This window comes from Bubalus bubalis, chromosome 8 (genome assembly GCF_019923935.1).
Source record: "Bubalus bubalis isolate 160015118507 breed Murrah chromosome 8, NDDB_SH_1, whole genome shotgun sequence".
Classification (NCBI taxonomy): domain Eukaryota; kingdom Metazoa; phylum Chordata; class Mammalia; order Artiodactyla; family Bovidae; genus Bubalus; species Bubalus bubalis.
The window spans coordinates 103,390,758-103,410,289 of NC_059164.1; the positions used below are offsets into that span (position 1 = coordinate 103,390,758).

The following is a 19,532-nucleotide window of genomic DNA, read 5'->3' on the forward strand; positions in this document are numbered from 1 at the left end:
CAAAAAAAAATAGTTTATAATTAGCATAGTTTGTTTATAAATTGGTACTTCTCAAGCGCTGGGAAGAATTGTTGGCTTTTTGCTGTGTTGTTGTTGATAGGTTTACACTTGTTACATTTCCCTTATAAACAGTTAAAGAAAACATAAACCATGATAAAATTGCCTTCAGTCATCTAAAATATCAGCTACTCGAACTGAGTGGAATGTGAATTTCTAAAATTAGGAAATTGTAATGTCTAATTTAAAGTCTTAATATATTATTGTCCATAATTTCTTATTTTGTTTCTCATATCTTTCCATTGGCCTCCACCTTAAACCAGGGCTTCCCAGGTGGCCCTAGTGGTAAAGAACCCGCTTGCTAATGCAGGAGACTTTTTAAGAGACTCAGGTATGACCCCTGGGTAAGGAAGATCCCCTGGAGAAGGAAATGGCAACCCAATCCAGTATTTTTGCCTAGAGAATCCCATGGACAGAGGAGCTTGACACACTACAGTCCTTAGGGTTGCAAAGAATCGGACACGAATGAAGTGACTTAGCACAGCACCACCTTAAACCAGTCTTGCATTTTCTGAGGTCTGTTGGCCAATGGTACCCCTTCACAGAGGATCTGCAAGCCTTCCCAAGGCCATGAAACATCAGAGAGAAGAGGTCTCTGAAGACAGCATCCACAGGAATAGGGCATTGGGCTGATGGCTTTCAACTCAAAACCCCACTTCTAGTATGATCCTTATTCAGCCAGATCAAATTTAACTAAAGCTGCTACTAATATAACGTTAATGCTTGAGACAACTATCGATGAATGAAACACAGTCACCATACGTAGACTTGGAGCCAGTCATTAATTTTTCTTCATCTTTCTTCTTCAGAATAAATAGTCACTCTTCCTCTACTATATAATGGTTCTCTCTTTCATCCATGACTCAGAAGATTCCAACTGGTACTGGAACAGTCTTTGAGTTGACAATTTACTAGCTCAGACTGTTGCCAAAGCAATAGTTTCTGATTACCCTCGGACAGTCTTGCAAAGAATACCAGCCGGGTGTAGTTGTTGGGGGGTCATTAATCACCATAGAGTGATGGACCCCAAACAACAAATAACACAAAAGGAAGGAACAATGACATTTTTCCATAGTGGAAACAGCATTAATTAGAGAACTGAAGAGCAAGCCTTGTAGGAGAGTGAGTTCCAGTGCTTTCAATATGGCCCAGTCACCACCTGAACACACCTGCCCTCAGACCACACGCACGACACCCACAAATATATACATACACATGTATGCATATACACACTGTCATCAACATACAAGTTATCAACTCGTGCACATACATGCTCGGACACACACAGGAGCACATTTATGGGAAGAGACACACAGAGAGCTCTCTTACAAGTACAATCAATCGCAGATGGCTGGGAAACAGCCTGATCTCTGTGAGGTGTCAAGTATTTTAATGGAATATGGCAGGAATGATTGCTAGTGCACAAATGTGGAGTGGAAACCTTGATCAAGGTGTCTATAGGAGTGGGGGATAAAACTCAAGAAAAAGAATTAAAAATGAGGAGAAAGAAGAAGAAAAAGGGGCTTCTAACAGAGGGAGCAGGTGAAGGCAAGGAGATATATGTAGTAGCCTGGCATGCAAAAAACCAGAACATTAAAGATAAACACCTAAAGAAGAGCTGGCAGCAAGATGCATTTCCAACAGAAAGAGAGCTGCTAAACAGATCAGGGCATACCCACATAATGCGGTATTATGGAATTTCAAAAATGATGTTTTAGAATTTGTATGAAACATGTTTGTAAATAATGATAGGTTTACAAAACATGATACGGAAATTACACAATGTCCGACCTCAGTTTTGTAAGAAAATTCTACTCTGAGAAAAGACTGGAGAAAGACAATGAAATGCCAACAAGGACCTCTGTGGGGCTGGAGATGACTTTTTCTCTAAACATTTCTGTATTAGTCTCCCTTTCCACAGTGACTAGGCAACTTTCCATTCAAAAAAAGTTTTAATGTGATGTCTAGGAGGCTGGAGAGTCCACGTTGGAAACTCAAGCATTTGATAGTTAGGGTGGTTCATTAACTAATTCATGGGACACTGACTTTATTCCTGGAACACTGAGCATCACCGTATGTATAACACTGTGCTAGGCCCCGAGGGAAGTAAATAAAATAACAGGCCCATCCCTCGTGTCTTGGTGCTTGCTCTGTGAGGTCCCCAACTAGACATGAGCATACGTAGCACTGAGGTTTTCAGGGATCACCCCTGGAGGAGACGGAGGAAGTGAGTCAGTGCCCGTGTGGAAGGCTGGTGCCTATGGCTTATCTCCCTTATACATATTTCCGTCCTAAACTCCAAGCCAAGGATGCAACTGCTCTGCTGGTCTCCAGTGGGCAGGACGGAAGGAAGAGTGGCTCAGGAGGAGGAGAGGGACAGCTGGACCCCAGGTCTTGGCAGATGCTTGGGTTCTGTTTGGGTGGTGGCAGCGAAGGGAGGCTCTGAGGGGATCAGGACATGAGCGCCCTCCCCTCCTCCCATCTCTGAGCACCACTGTGTGCACTGGACAGAGACTGGAACACTTTACCTCGTGAGTCTCTGGAGTATCTCATGCCCACCTGTCAGAGGGTAAGCTCCCCAAGGACAGGAAACACATTCTGCTCATCTTTGTAATCCCCTGGGGTCAAGCAGAAACCAGCTGGAATGTAATAGGGTCTCAGTAAATCCTGGCTGAGCTGCATTAGAAAGTGATGAAAGCTCTCTATCACTGATGCCAAAGCCTATGGGTCATTTATCTATGATAGGCCATGCCACTTTAGGCTTTATTGAGCGCCGTTTCATTTTAGGAGCCATGATTAATAATATAGGATGGCTTCCCTGGTGGCTCAGACAGTAAAGAATCCGCCTGCAATGCAAGAAACCCAAGTGCGATCCCTGGGTTGGGAAGGTCCCTCAGAAAAGGGAGTGGCTATCCACTCCAGTATTCTTGCCTGGAGAATCCCATGGACAGAGGAGCCTGGCGGGCTACAGTTCATGGGGTCGCAAAGAGCTGGACACAACTGAGTGAGTTTCACTTTAATATATGGTAAAGCCAAATCCACACAGGACTGACCCATGTGAGAACAGAACAGGATTCTTGCATGCGCACACACAAGCAGAGGCACGCAGGGGACACGGGCAGCATGGACACAGATGTGACGTCCCTTGTGCAGTCTATGGGGAAGAGGCTTCTAGGGTGGGCTGGGGAGAGATGTGGCCGGATAAGGAGATGAGACAGTGGAGAGAATGGTACCGTCAGCATAGTGACCACAGGAAGCAAGTATTTCTGTCCCTGCTTGAGTCATGCATTGAAGGCAGGAAGAGAAGAGGACAACAGAGGATGAGATGGTTGGATGGCATCACCAACTCAATGGACATGAGTCTGAGTAAACTCTGGGAGTTGGCGATGGACAGGGAGGCCTGGCGTGCTGCAGTCCATGGGCTCGCAAAGAGTCGGACACGACTGAGCAACTGAACTGAACTGGAGTCATGCATCTCACACCCCTCCAATCTCCTAAATTCTCAGCAGCATTTTTTTTTTTAAATCAATATACTTTAATTAGGACCCATTTTTGAAATTCTGGACACTGAATGTTCCTTGGGCTCCTGCATCTCCCTGAACCGTGAGCCCCAGTAAGATCTTCCCAAGAATGCTGCAGTCCATGGCAGGCCACGGAGCTTGGCCCACTCCATACCTTCAGCGGAAACTGCTGGGTGAGTTCGGGCACGTATGCAGCCCCAGCCTGCTTCTTGTGCAGGGACACGACCACGAAGTACTCGAAAAGTTGCCTCTCCTGGTACTCGACCAGCTCCCGGTCCAGGGACGGGTATCTCGGAGCCTGCTTCAGCCGTGACTTCACATTGACCAGGCGCTGGCTGTGGGCTGGAGAGGGAGCAGAGACAGAGAGCGGAGGACCGCCTGAAAATGACTCACTCCCAATGTCGAACTGCACAGAGCTGCAACAGGTTATGGAATTCCCAGCTCAAAGTACTTTTCCTAATCCTACAAAAGTGTTCCCACATTTAACAAATTAGGACAAAGCTCTTTACTGGGGATTCTTGCCAAAGTTCCAGGAGCAGCAACCCGCCACCAGGCTAATTGGGGTGCAGAAGCCTGGAACCTGGGGCCTCCATTCCACCATGGATTTGCTGTCTGGACTTGGGACAGCGGCTTGAGTGACCCTTGGGTTCCTGTGTCAGATGGGGTGGGGACTCCTCCCTTCAGCCTCTTCCTTCACCTTTCCTCTTGAGGGCTGGGACAAAATCCAGACCCCAGAGCTTTCGGAGCTGGGAGCTTTGTAAACATCCCATGTGACTCAAGTGGCAGAGGCCTGCCTGGTCTAGAGCTCCCATCTGCCTTCTCTCCTGGCACCGCTCTGTGCGCTGCAACGGTCGGCCTCATTCCCGAGACGGGTCAGGGAGCAGGTGGGTGTCAGAGGCCGAAGAGGCAGGGCCACTGAGCAGACGGGTGGGTCACCATCACCTCGCTGAGCAGCCCTGGACTACAGCGTTCCCTGGCTTGCCCCTGGGGTTCTGAAAAGTTGTGGAAAACTCACTGAGACCTAGACTAAGATCACCAGCCTTAGGTCTACAGGGACCAATAATTTCAGCAACTTCATTTAACAGATGAGGAAGTAGAGGCCCTGGATCTCAATGATTTCCTCCAGATCACAGAGCCATTTTACAGGAGCAGGGCAAGGGCCCCAGGTCTCTGGAGTCCCAGGCCAGCACGCTGTACCTTTCACAGGTGTGAAGAACACCCGTAACGGATGGGTGCAGGGACAGGGAGTCACCGCAGCGGTAGCTACCCCGAGTCTCTAGACTGTAGCCAGAGGCTCAGGACCGCACAGGCCCACCTGGCCGGGTTCAGACACCCACGCCTTGCCCAGCAAGCTCCTGCAAGGACGCTGTGTCCCCCTCACGCTCAGCAGGAAGGGCCACCTTTGCACCTTCCCCGTCACCAACACGCACCCTGCACAACAACGGCTCTGCTCACCTTTCAGCTTCTCCTCGGTGTCACTGTCAGACTCGCTGTTCTCATCCGTCACTAAACAAAACAACAACAACAAATTGCAAATGTGGTTCTTTCTAATGCAGGAAACTTTTTCATGTGGTAGCACAAATCCCAGAGTTCTAGTTCAGAGGGGCTGTTTTCTTTTTTTTCCTGTTTAAAGGTCATGAACAAATTATGTCTTTGTCCAACTGCATGTGTTTCCAGATTAACTTGGCTGTACTTCAGATGGTACCTCTAGCAAATCCAGTCAAAGATATTGGGCCCTTCCGTGCAAACTAAGCAAAGAAGGTGGCTCCCCCGCTGAGGTCACAGCATGCAGCCCTGGGCTGACATGATGGATGGACAAGGAGAGGGGAAGGGAGATCCTGTTTTCAGATTCTTGGGGGAGGAGGGACAGTGGCGAGGCCCCTACCTTTTCCTGAGTTGCTCTCTGTGGACTGGGACAGCCTCTTCACGCGTTTCTTTCCTCTCCGGGCTTCGTAGATGGCATTGATTCGCAATACCAGCTGCCAGACAGGGGGAGAAGGGAAGCCAATGTGAGTAGTCTCCTCCCTGAGAGGGGCTGGGATGCCCTCACTGCCCATTCTCTTTGAGGACCCTGGCGGACGAGGGCTGGGGGCAGGAGGTGGGGGAGACATGTCCCACTGGCCCACTGGCATCTTTTAGTCATTCTTCTCGGCCAGATAGAAGCCCGACCCGTCAGGAGCACAGCCAGCCTCTCTGGTGGGGGGTGGTGGTGTCTGACTCTAATGCATCCTGCAGAGACACAGAGGGAGCCACTTCACTGGCTAATGGTGTGATGGCTGCGCCCTTTGCGACAGTGCCATCTCAGTGTGCTTTGGGAAGAAGCCTTTGCCCTCAAAACAAAACAAGAAAAGGAAGAGACAGGAAAAAAGCTGTCCCCAGACAGGGCCCCTTTCATGGGAACCATGCCAAAGTGTGTCTGAGCAGCAGGCAGGAAGGGAGCAGGGTTGTCATGGCTCTTGAGTCCAAGCTCGGGTCAGCAGGGAGTCAGGCCGGCCCCTAGCACGCTGCCCTTCCTGCAGGCTGGCCGAGGCCTCTCAGGACCACCCTGGTGCTCAGGAGCTGAGCCGCTCAGCAGATGCCTTCCTAAGCGGCACAACCTCCAGGCTGACTGTAGCAGAGCCATTGGGTGATGGAGGCCCCCGGGTCACTTCCCATCCGGCTTTACAGCATCCCCTGTAACTTCCAAGAGCAGAAGCTTCCTGGGTTCCACCTGGTTGGGAGAAAGGGAGGTCTACCCATGCATAATCGAGGTGAGCCAACTACTGATGTTAAAGGCGAGCTGGCTGTAAGCTACCTTGGAAAGCTTGAAATTCTTTTGTACGTTGGGACGAACAGGAGGGATGTGCTATGGTAATCTGGGTGTTGGGTCCCAGGTGGGCACAGTTGCCAATACCCATCTCTAGCCTCCTGCTCTTCTGATCTATTCCCTAAAGGAGCTCGCTGGCTCCTCTCTACAAGCATGGGCCTGGCAGGGCGTGGGGGGTTTATCCTCAAGGTCTCCTCGTGGTGGGTCCAGGGTCCACGCCCCCAGCTCTGCAGAGCGCTCCTGACACGGCCCTGCTGGACACCTGTGCCCTCTGGCTCCTGACAGGGAGTCCAGCCCCCGCCATGCCCACTCTCCGTGTCGGCTTCTCTCCCTAACCAGGAATCCCACCTGAACAAGGCCTCTGCCTTCACCCCCAAAGCCCTGCCGTGTGGTGGCTCTTTCTATGCTCTCAGTAGCCCGCCATCTCCTTGAGAGCACACCCCCCTGAAGTGGCCTTCTCTGCTTTTCAAGCATGTTCTGACTGGTAGGATATGACACTAACCCCATTTCTCCAGCTGTCACATAACTGAACTTTAACAGGACATAATTTTTTTTTGAGTGTTCTGAAAAAATATAAAGTGTTCTGTACTAGAAGTACTGGCCTCTTTAGAAGCCATTTTTAAGTTGAAAAAAAGATTTTTAACTATAAGCTCATTTGGAAGATGGTGTGTTTCAGAGAGTCATGTGGTACTTAATTCCGCTATGGTGGCTGCCAAAGAAACAGGGCTCCACACAAACCTGCTGTGTGTGCTGAGGGGGAGCTGGCTTCTCATTAGAAAGGATAGTGCCGTGATTCATGAATCCTGAGGACATCACACTGCTGAGTAAATAACTGCTCGGTTTCAGCTGCTGCGTTAATGAAGGTACAGGGTTGCTAGGAGAATACAGGGAAGGAGTGTCTCTTTCTCTCTCCCCTCCTCCACTGGGACCTTCAATCCTCTTATAGCCAAGGTGGGAGAAACCAAGGGGAGCAACCACGCTTCCAGAAGGGACTCTAAGTTACACTGTTCAGCAGAGGCAGCTGAAGGAATGCCAACCAACCCACTGTCTCATCAGTTGTGAGTAGACTGTGTAGTCCTTCTTGCTAGATCAAAACACAACAGCCAGGGTTTTGGACAGCAAATGTTTTAAGGGTCCAAAATCTGGAAGTCATGAATGTGCCTGAAAAAGAACCTTTGACTTCAAGAAAAGGATTCAGAGCATCTAGAAAGAAGCTTCATACTCAAGAGTCAGGGTAAGTCTAGGTTAAGTTTAAGTAGCAAGTGACAGAACTGAGGATTCATGAAACTTAGAATAAACTATAATTAGTCATTTGTTTCTCCAGTACTCTTGCCTGGAGAATCCCATGGACGGAGCAGCCTGGTGGGCTGAACTCCATGGGGTCGCTAAGAGTCAGACACGACTTCACTTTCACTTTTCACTTTCATGCATTGGAGAAGGAAATGGCAACCCACTCTAGTGTCCTTGCCTGGAGAATTGCAGGGACAGGGGAGCCTGGTGGGCTGCCGTCTCTGGGGTCGCACAGAGTCGGACACGACTGAAGCGACTTAGCAGCAGCAGCAGCAGCGGACATTTGTTTTCTTTTTAGACATTCCTTGGGACTTCCCTGGTGGTCCAGTGGTTAGGATTCTATGTTTCCAATGCAAAGGGTGTGAGTTCGATCCCTTGTTGGGGAACTAAGATCCCACATGCTTTGTGGTGCAGCCAGAAAATTAAAAAAAATAAGCATTCCTTTGAAGAATTGTGTACTTCACCTTTATGATTAAAGTTTTAATAGGATTTTGTTGTTGTTGTGAAAGTGACAGGTAAAACACGGTGATTTTTCTCTGGATTTGGTTGTATCTGTCAAAGCTGATTTTTTTCCAGATTTGATTATATCTGTCAAAGCCTATTTGAATAAGTGCCTGGGCACTATTTAAGTGAGTGGCAACTCACTTTAATTTCAGGCAATAAACTAAGAGGAAACAAACTGCTGCTTGTAAATTAAACACATAGAAAGTGGCAGAAATAATTCTACTTTTCTTTCTACCTCTCTACTTTCATATAATATATGCACACATATTTTCCTCTCCTTAATCAAAAAATCTTTTCTAAATAATAAAATAATATGAAGGTGGTGGAAGACAGAGGTTAAGTACTTATTAAGAGATCACACAGTCAAACTTAGAGTTGTATCAAAGCTCTTTTAACCTAAAGCTAATTCATTTGATTGTTCCTGTTTAATTTGCTAAAATAATGGTGAGGTTGTATAGATGTTACACTAGTTATTGTGTAACTGCACAATAATTTGTGCAATTATTCCACGATAGCAGGTTTTTGACATTACAGAGATGTGTGGACCTTGCTAGAACAAGAAGAGGAGCAGCAAGGGTGATTCACGACCCCACACTTTGGGGTCCCCAAGAGCAGCCACAGTGACAGCACAGGGCAGTGACTCAAAGACAGTCAAAAGGAGACAGAGCGCGACTCCTCCAGGGGTGAAGGAGGCTGGGATCCACGCGCTAGTGGGGACTTATCCAGCAGACATCCGATGATCAGCGCGCCATGTGCACTGTGCCCTGAGAGGGGCAAGGCAGGGCCAGGAGACAGGAGGGGAGCGGGCCCCGAGTCCTGCCCCGGGCCCTCTCGCTGCCCTCTCCCAGCCGCCAGGCTGCAGGTGATAGGTCACCCGACTCTGATTGCCCTTCCCTTCAGAATGCACTCTTGATTATCAAGGTGACTTAATTTCACTTGAAAAAGAATGAAAGGGATGGAGGTGGTATTATGGCTCAAAATACAGATGAACCAAACTGAGTCAGGAGGGACCAGCTGGTGAAAATGTCCCTTGACTTTTAGGTCAGTGGGTCACTTTGAAAAATCGGATGAAACCTATAGACAACCCACCTCCCTTCCTTTTATCCCCTTAAACTCATCCATGCAGCTTTACATGATTTAATGCGTTTCATGATCCCCTGAAGTCCATCTGCGGACTCTGAAATGAAGAATTCCTTCTCTAAAAGTTCCTGTAGTGGGGGCTTCGCTGGTGGTCCAGTGGTTGGGACTCTGCCTTGCAACGCAGGGGACACTGGTTCGATCCCCCTGGTCTGGGAAGATCCCGCATGCTTTGGAGCAACTAAGCCCATGCGCCATAACTACTGAGCACAAGAGCTTCAACTACTGCAGCCTGTGTGCCTGGAGTCCAAGCTCCGCAGTGGGGGAGGTCACTGCAATGAGAAGCCAGCGTACCGCAGTGGAGAGTGGCCCCATTCACCACTAGAGAAAGCTCACAAAAGCAGCAACAAAGACCCACCACAGCCAAAACACAAAAGTTTTTTAAATATATTAAAAAAAAGCTCCTGTAGTAAGTTGGTACGGAAGTGGCCAGTATAGAACGCCAGGCATTGCAGGGGCTGCACTGGGCAAAAGGAAATACAGCACCAGAGGAAGAAAGAGCAGCCACACTTCAGCACACCCAAGCCACTGGGCCTGCTTTGCCTTCAGGGCTGAAAAGAGCCAGAAAAGATACATATATAGTTTAATATATATATGTTTTAAAGAGGAGAGCCTTGTTCACATAAGCCCTCCATTGTTTAATTCTTTTTTGGGCCACGCCACAGGGCACGTGGGATCTTAGTTCCCCAACCAGGGACTGAACCTGCACCACGGGCAGGGGGAGCACAGAGCCTGAACCACTGGACCATCGGGGAAGTCCCAGAAAAGACGCATTTCTGACAAGAGCTCCCTCAGCACAGGCTCCATGCGGTGCCCCTCTGCAGTGGGAGGTGACGGAGTCTGAGTCAGAGCACAGCGGAGGGGGCTCTGCTTTTGAGGCCATGAAGGAGGGAGATGTGCCCTTTTTGAGGATGGGCATTGGAAACACAGTTTGGGATCATAAGAGTCGTTAAGCAGGGAAAGGGAGGGCTAAGAGGAAGGCTGTGTGTGTGCACGCTCAGTCATGTCCGCCTCTTTGAGACCCCATGGATTGTAGCCCGACGGGCTCCTCTGTCCATGGAATTTTCCAGGCAAGAATACTAGAGTGGGTAGCCATTTCCTTCTCCAGGGAATCTTCCTCACCCAGGGATTGAACCCATATCTCCTGCTGTGTCTCTCGCATTGTAGGCAGGCTCTTTATCATTAGCGCCACCTGGTAAGCCCTACAGGACCCCAATTATTATGACCAAGGACCAGCTAGCTCAGCTGCTGGCTTCCCCATGTCTACCTGGCCTGTGGTGAAGCAGGTAGGAGGGCCCAGTGATTTGATCTCTGCCCAGACTCCTTGTAGTGTGTATGTGGGGTGTACTCCTGAACACAAAGCTTATTGCAAGCCTTACCTTGGGTATCTTTCTCTTCTTCCTACCATTCTGCAGGTCCCCGAGGTTAAAGAAAGTGTCATCAGGGCTGCTGGGGGTGGAGGGAGGGCTGGTTTTGGAAGGGGACCCAGTTCCATCCCGACTCAACTTCCTTGTGTCCAGCAGTTTGAAGTTCCTCCTTTCTGAATTTTGCCGAAAAAAGGCAGGTTTGGACAAGGACTGCTGTGAGGGCAGAGGAAGAAAGAAGAGTAAATAAATACAAAGAGACCCCCTGAGAGATAAGCGGTGCTGCCAGTGACGGAGACCAAGAAGGTCAAGAGGAGAAACTTGTCTAAGTCCCCAAGGGCACGCTGAGGTCGTCTATGCTGTTAAGGGCCTAAACACTTATCATCCAATTATGGAAAAGGAGGATGATAAAGGATGCAAGTCTAATCCACTCTCTTTTTAGACAAGTGGAAACTCACCTGGCTCTACGCAGTACCTTTACAAATGAGGCTTTCTGACACCATGTACTGGGAGTTACAAGACTTAAGTTTAGCTTTATCCCTGTCACTGGCAAGGGAAATTCCTTCTAATATAAGGAATTTCACTTCTATGAGCCTCAATATCTGATTTTTAAAAATGAGCCATTCTAAGGTCAAAAGGCCAACAAAAAAACAATAAAAAATCTGCAATTTATAGAACTTATTTGTTTCTAATACATGCTACAAGTTAATGAGAAGACTAACAATTCAAAAGAAAAACAGGCAAAAGATAAGGACTGAAGGTTTACAGAAAAGGAAATATAATAATTTTCAGATACATATAAAAGATTCTTAGCTTTGCTCATCAGAAAAAAAAAAATGAAAACGCCATTGAAGAAATACTTTTTTTTCTTGAAATCTTTATTGGAGTACAGTTGATTTATACCGTTAAGTTTCTGCTGTACAGCAAAGTGAATCCTTATTAATTAGTTATCTATTTTATATATTAATGTGTACGTATCAATTTCAGTCTCCTAATTTATCCCTTCCCCCCTGATCCCCCTTAGGGAAGAGGGGGTGGCAAGGAAGCTACGTGCCTTGAGCCTCGAAGACGGAGCTGACCTGGACTCAGCCAGGGTTCATTCACCCTTCCTGTCTGTGAATGCAGCTGGTGGCTTAACCCCTTGCAGTCCTCACATGTCCCTGTCTTACTGCCCCAGGAGACCGACAGCAGGAAACCCAAAGGGTCCTTGATATAAAATATCCCACCTCGTCTTTACCTATTTCAACCTCATTCCTCTGCTCGCTTACAGAGGACTCCCCCAGGAAGCACTGGGACGCCATTCACACACACACACACAGTTGTTCACTTGTGCCCACAGGTACACACATTCACATGAACACTCAGACTATACACCCACAGGAATACATAGGCAGGCATGCGTGTTCTGACAACTGGGGACATTACACTAGCGTACCACCGTGGCATTACGTTAAAACAATGGCATACCTTGCAGGCAATACAAATCATTTTTTAAAAGAAATTAATGGCATGGGGAAATATTCATGATAAATGTAATAGAGCAGCAAAAAAGTATATATGAAAACAAATGTATATACGATATCATCCCAAATCTTTTTTTTATGTACACACACATGCACACACACACACACAGTGTGACACGGTCTGGAAGGAAGTAAACCAGTGTCAACAGCGGTTTTCTCTGGGTGTTGGGATTACATGCAATTGTTAAAAGGCTTTTAAAACACACACACATACACACACATATATACATAATAACCATCTGTTTTAGAAAAAAAATACAGGTGAGTATAAAGAAAAAATACAAATTCCCAATTACAGATGATTTTTCAAATTACACTTGTTGGTATTTAAAAAGAATTTTACAGTGAGAATGTTCTGCTTTTAGAAAACGAGGTAATTTTTTAAAAGGACACATATTGAAAGCCTAATTCTATAGCTTAAGCAAACATACATAAATAATAGTTATGCTGCAGGCACTAGTCTAAGTGGTATACAAGAATTAATTTGATTAACCTTCACAAGACCCCTCAGTTGTTCAGTCGCTCAGTCATGTCTGACTCTTTGTGACCCCATGGAGTGCAGCACGCCAGGCTTCCCCATCCTTCACCATCTCAGAGGAGTGTATTATCATTCCTGATTTTTACCAGTGACATACGGATATACAGCGATAAGATCATTTGCCCACAGTCACACAACTAGCAAGCAGTCTACGTGAGTTTGAACAGAGGCAGTCAGGTTCCAAGACCTGCATGCTTGACCAGACACTGCCCCTACATAGCCACGCGAGGTGACAGATGGTGTGTTGGTGGAAGGTGGTGTGGGTGAGCTACCCAGGTCAACTAGTGATTTTTTCCCCCCTTAAGTGTCAATACATAAGAAAGAACATTAGGTTTCCTTTATTACAAAAAATAGTTTCTACCATATTCGCTGTGCTGTTCTACGTGTGGGAATAACAATAAAACAGCCCCTTCTCAGGAGCTTGCCTCGTGTGTTTGTAAGCGTCAGCATCGGCCCCCAGCTGCATGTCTCTCGTGTCTGAGGAAAACCTGTCCAGTCACCCCTCACCTCTCTACTAGAAAGAGGCACAATCTAGTTAAATAACCGCCCCCTCCAAGATGTCTTAGGACCTTTCTGTGGCTGGTAGAGGAGGTTGTCATGGAAAGATTGCTTCAGTAAGTTCTAAGTCCCAGATGCAGCCCAGATGTGGCAGACGCTCCATGAATACTGGTGCGCTAATGGAGGTGGTGGAGAGGTCTGCGGCTGTGGCCAAGGACGGGGATACAAACCAGACACCCAGATGTGGGAAAGCAGAGGACTGCGCATGACGCACGGTCTTCCTGATGACTTGCAAAGGCCCCAACAGCCTGCAAATATGAGTGGCAATCAGATGTGCATTGGGCAACTGGGTTATCTTTCTGCAGGATAGCACCTCTGGACTTCAAGTTCTCATTGACAGGATTACTTATTGTGTTTCACTGCTTTAAAAAAAATTAATTATTAAAAATTATTAAAATTTGATTATTTTATTTTTGGTTGCACTGGGTCTTGGTTGCTGCATGCAGGCTTTCTCTAGTTGTGGCTCAGTAGTTACAACTCTCTGGGTCTAGAGTGCAGGCTCAGTAGCTGTGGTGCACAGGCTTAGTTTATCCCTGGTACGTAGATTCTTTGCAGACCAGGGATTGAATTTGTGTCCCCTGCACTGCCAGGCAGATTCCAATCTATTGTACCACCAGGGAAGTCCTCTGTTGCACTGTTTTAGAAGACCAAGGTTTTCTCTAGCTTGGCAGGAAGGGCAAGAAAAGAGCTGCTAAGGGACTTCCCTGGTGGTTCAGGGGATAAGACTTCACCCTCCCAATGCAGGGGGCCTGGGTTCGATCCCTGATTGGGGAATTCCATCCTGCATGCATGCTGCAACTAACAAGCCCGCATTGCTGCAACAAACATGCTGAGAGCTGCAACTAAGATGTAGCACAGCCAAAATAAATGAACATTTGGGGAAAAAAAGAGAAAAGGGCTACTAAGCCTTTATTTTCTGACACTAGGGAGGATCACCCAGTTCTGCAGGCAGATTTGCTTTGGGTAGATGTTTTCCATTGTTCTGAAGAGGCCACAGAGTTCACTCCCTGCATGAAGTGGGGTAGAACTGAGTAAGATACGAACGGGTCAGACTGGGTGTGACAGCCTTCTTTTTCCTTTTTAAAAGATTTTTATTGGAGTACAGTGCATTTACACTGTTGTGTTAGTTTCTGCTGTACAGCAAAGTGATTCAGTTATACATATACATATCCACTCTTTTTTAGATTCTTTCCCCATCTAGGTCACTGCAGACTACTAAGCAGAGTCCCCTGTGCTATACATAGGTCCTTATTAGTGAACCGTTTTATACACAGTAGTGTGTATATGTCAAACTCAACCTCCCAATCAATCCCCCACCTTTCCCCCCTGGTAACCATAGGTTCATTTACATCTATGACTCTGTCTCTGTTTTATAAATAAGTTCATTTGTACCCTTTTTTTTAGATTTCAGTTATAAGCAATATTATATGACATTTGTCTTTCTCTGTCTGATTTACTTCACTCAGCATGACAATCTCTAGGTCCATCTATGTTTACTGCAAATGGTATTATTTTGTCCTTTTTATGACCGAGTAACATTCCATTGTATACATGTACCACACCTTCCTTTTCTATTCCTCTGCGGATGGACTTCATGACCTAGCTATTGTAAATAGTGCTACAATGACCATTGGGGCATGTATCTTTTCAAATTATGGTTTTCTCTGGATATATTCCCAGGAGTGGGATTGCTGAATCATATGGTAGCTCTATTTTTAGCTTTCTACAGAAACTTCATACTGTTTTCCATAGTGGTTGCTATCAATTTACATTCCTATCAACAGTGTAAGAGGGTTTACTTTTCTTCACACCCTCTCCAGCACTTATTGTTTAAGACTTTTCTCCAAAGAAGACAGACAGATAGCCAAGAGGCACATGAAAAGATGTTCAACATCACTAATTATTAGAGAAACGGAAACCAAAACTACAATGAGGCATCACCTCACATCAGTCAAAATGGCCATCATCAAAAAGTCTACAGACAGCTTTCTTCTAAGCCAGACTCATTCACTGAGGGAAATGAAGGATTCCCTAAATGCTGAGCACATCCAAATTCCAGTGAAAACACAAACAACACATTTCAAAGGCAAGTAGAAACTATTTGTCAATTATTGGCTGTCATGGATTATTCATGATCACGCACTTTTCCATAGGAGGAGAAGACAGCAGTTAATTGGTTTTGGCAAATACTGTAGCAATTGATTTGGGCCAGTAAGATCCAGCCTTTGTGAAAGGTTTGACCTTCCACTGTCTTGAGGAAGATTCCCTTTGTGACTATCAGGCCTTATGTGTATACCCCCCACCTGCCAGCCAACGCTGACCTTGAGTGGAGCCTAGAGAGGAAGTTGGCTTCTTTTCTTAGGCTGGAAACAGATCCTTTTGATGGGATTTAAACTAATACTTGTAGCCTGGATTTGGTCTCCATTTAATTTCTTCAACAACTAAACCACTGTATAACAACTACTTACGGGAAACACAAAGAAACCAAACACATACTTTCTGACCTTGAGGAGTCTACAGTCTAGTTGAGGAGATATTTTTAAGACTTATTACATGACTCAATAGATGGTTAGATAGCATCACTGACTCAATGGACATGAATTTGAGCAAACCCCAGGAGATAGTGAAGGACCGGGAAGCCTGGCACGCTGTCATCTATGGGATGGCAAAGAGCTGGACACGACTTAGCGACTAAACAGCAACAGGACTTAAGTCAGACTTCAAACCATCAAAGTAAGAGATGTCATAAGACGGAATAGACAAATTAGTGTAAAATGAATGCTTAGCCCACTGAGTGTTACAGGAGAGCAGAGGGAAACAAGTCCCAGGGACTAAGATGGCCTGGAGGTTTTCTGAAGGAGGCATGATTGAGCTGGGCCTTACAGGACTAGAAGGGAGAGGTCCAGGCAAGAGCCAAGGGCAGAGGCAGAAATGACCTAGTGCGGGGCCGGGCAGAGCACAGCCTGTGGACCACATGTGGGCCACCGCCTGTTTCTGTACAGGCCACGAGCCAAGAACAGTTTCACTTTTAAATGACTAAATATATATATATATATATATATATATATATATATATGTGTCGTGAAAATTATATAAAATCAAATTTCAGTGTCTGTAAATAAAGTTTTATTGAAACACAGCCTCACTGACTGGTTTACATATAGTCTGTGGCTGCTCCACACCACAATGGCAGTGCTGAGCAGTCAAAACAGAGACCATATTCCCTGGCTCTCCAGAGAAAACATTTGCTGCTCCTGGAGCTACGACATCAGAGGCAGTTAGTAGGCTTTGGCTGTAGAGAAGATTTTATATGGAGGAACTGTGGGAAATGGGTGCCCAAGGATCGATTATGAAGAATGTGCAATGTTATGTTAAAGAATATGAATTCATACTAATGTGTTCTCTGTTTCTTTAATTTTGTCATTTCAAAAGTATATAAATGAAATCATGTAGTATGTAAACCTATGAGAGTGGCTTTGTTCACTTGCCATAATTCTCTGGAGATTTATCCATGTTGGTATACATCAACAGCTTATTCCTTTTTAATGCTGAATAATATTCTATCATATAAATGTACTGCACTGTATATAACCATTCATCCACTGAAGGACATTGGGGTTGTTTCCAGTTTGGATCATTATGAATAAAACTACATGTGTTAAAGAAAAAGAATATGAATTCAGTTCCTAGGCAATGTGTTGAAGTTATCATGTATGAGAGTACAGTAATATTCTCTGTATGCACATACCACAAAACTGCTGGTTCAAAAAGGTTCAAAAAGATATTCTGAGAAAATGTCAGTGTTCTTTCCTGACCTCTAGATACCCAGACAACTCTGCAGAGGTCCCTGCTAACTCATTCTTAGGGACCATTACAGAGACATTCTTGTGCATTCACAAATATATATGAGTTTGTTTTATGTCAGGACATTCTTCTTCACAGCTGTGTAACGTGGATGTACTATCTTATTTACAGCTGGGGAGAATTCTGAGCCAGACACTACAACGCTTCTTTAGGAAGCCTTGCTGAGCAGAGGGTTCCAGGAGAACTAGAGACAGGAAGTGGAGGCAGGCCACTGACGAACAAATCCAGGAGCCTGCAGTGAGGATGCCTGGCATTCCCGTGTAACCCAGAACCCCAGCCTGCTCAAGGCCATGGTGCTGGGGACCCCCTCCCTGCACCGTTTCTCTGGGGGCTCATACCTTGGCAGGTGTGTCAGGGATGGAAGAGGTGGGAGAACCTGGAAAGTTCAAGACACACTTCTTCCCGAGGCAGCGACCATGTAACTCAACGTCCTCATAAGGGTTTTCCTTCATGGGCGGATCTGCGGTCAAAGGCAATGAACAGATCAGAAACTGGGAACACCAAGGAAGCTCTCCTTATCAGATCTCTAGCCAACGCCTTGGTCTCTCCTTGTGGGGATGTGTGTTGTCTTGCTATGCATTTAGCCTTCCTCTTAGTAATGGATCTCGGTTTTCACTGGGGTAAGTCTATGTCTCCCCATTCTCAGATGTGTGAATTTAACTCCACTCCTGGTCTCAGAGCTTAAGCCAATCTGAATATTCTGAATCCTGGCCTCAGTGACCATCTTGGAAGGGCTCATATTCCAAGCCTAAGCCCATTGTTGCATGGCATTCCTGGGCTCTGAAGGTGAACAGGGACCTAACCCAGTCTAGTAAGAGTGAACCTCGGGGTGTTTGCTGGGACTTGCAGGAGACAGGCTTTCCTTTTGCGCTGCAGGCAGGGACCCTGGGGAACTGATGGCAGCCATCATGGAGATCGTGGGACACCTGCTGAGAAGGGAGCTAACCTGAGAGAGCCAACTAACTCCCTTTGTTGTTTCAGCTGGGTTTTCTGTTCCTTGTAACTGAAAGCTACCCTGCCAGGCACACACTAAGAGATCTCCAGATCTCGTACTCATTTTGGATCTACTGCATTAGCAGGAACCTGTCTCTGGCAGCTTGGACTCAGTAATTCAAATAGCTCGGCTTAGTATCCCGGCTTCTTCAAGTCTCACGTTTCCTCCCACCTAGGAGTTTATTCCAGTGCTGATGACTGTGTGCATGCAGGAACGCGTGTATCTGCCCGGTCTGCCCCTTGCATAGGCACACAGATGGGTTTTCCCCTCTCACCAGCTCGTTTCTTCCCCGCCCCCCTCCCACCCCAACATATGCAGACATCTCACTGAAACTGTGATCCTCCCTGAAGATTTTAACTCACCAAATCTAAATGCACACAAGCTCTGTGAATCTGAGTCCTGTTTTGGAATCAGAGAATTCTTGGGAGCGAGGTCAAAGTTACTTTTCAAATATATTTCAGTCTGAAGTTTGATGGCGTTACTGCCGCAGTCCTACAGTTTTGGAATGAGTACAGTAGTCTTCAGTTTTCCCGCGTTCAGTAATCACTACAATTCACCAAGAGTCTGTCACAAGCCAGATATTTTACCTACCATTGCAGTTCTCCAGTCCTCTAACAACCCTGTAAGTATCTATCATCCTCCTTAGTTCAGAGATGAGAGAAACGAAGTTCAGAGACGCTAAGTCACCAGCTTAATGTCACACAGCTTACAAGTAGCAGAGTCAAGATTCAGCCATAGATATTGAGGCTCCAGGTCCCGTGTGTTTCCCACTGTGTCCACGCTGCCTCCCTGGCCATTCATCGCCAGTGCTTCCTCTCATTTTCTCTCACGTATTTCACCCTGGGTCACCCGTCCACCCGCCTACCTGGCTCTCTCATTTGAGTGCATGTTTGTCTTCCAGCGTGTGTGTGTTTCAAGCAGCCAGCCCCACCTCCCTCCCCCTCCTTCTCACAGACAGACTCATGCAGACATTTCGGCCTCTTACCTAGAATGTCTTCATAGACGTTCTCCTCCGATAAAGTGCGTGTGAGCCCCAGCTTAGTCTGTGCGTACCAGTCCACCCTGCTGTTCTCAGAGGAAGACTGCAGTAAGTCTTCAAACTCATAGGACTTCCTGGGTTGTACAAGGTGGGAAGAAAAAAACCCAAGAACTTAAATCATATTAGGTTGGTTCAGAGAATATATGCCATAAAAGTTTTTTTTTTTCTTATAAAAATTTCTAATGCCAAAATCAACTCTGTTTCTTGTAAGATAGTGTGAAAATCTTCAAATATGAGACGTGGCTTTTACTTGTGAGAATGTTTATGTTATTATGCCAACTAAAGATTGTAGAGTATACATTTAAATACAAACCCAACTTTGTAAGTAAACATATGT

At 46.3% G+C, this 19,532-nt stretch overlaps 1 protein-coding gene across 3 annotated transcripts in view; it reads right to left on the reverse strand.

Moving 5' to 3' along the window:
* Window positions 1–19,269, reverse strand: part of DENND2A (DENN domain containing 2A) — a gene marked incomplete at its 5' end in the record, with an annotated part of 49,312 nt that extends 30,043 nt beyond the window's left edge. For 2 of the 3 annotated variants that reach the window (XM_045166469.1, XM_045166468.1), the window contains 6 exon segments: window positions 3,733–3,920; window positions 5,034–5,084; window positions 5,464–5,557; window positions 10,695–10,895; window positions 17,501–17,622; window positions 19,142–19,269. In XM_045166469.1, the coding sequence (XP_045022404.1) occupies window positions 3,733–3,920; window positions 5,034–5,084; window positions 5,464–5,557; window positions 10,695–10,895; window positions 17,501–17,622; window positions 19,142–19,269 (784 nt within the window). 3 annotated transcript variants of the gene reach the window in all.
* Window positions 19,270–19,532: the final 263 nt, after the last annotated feature.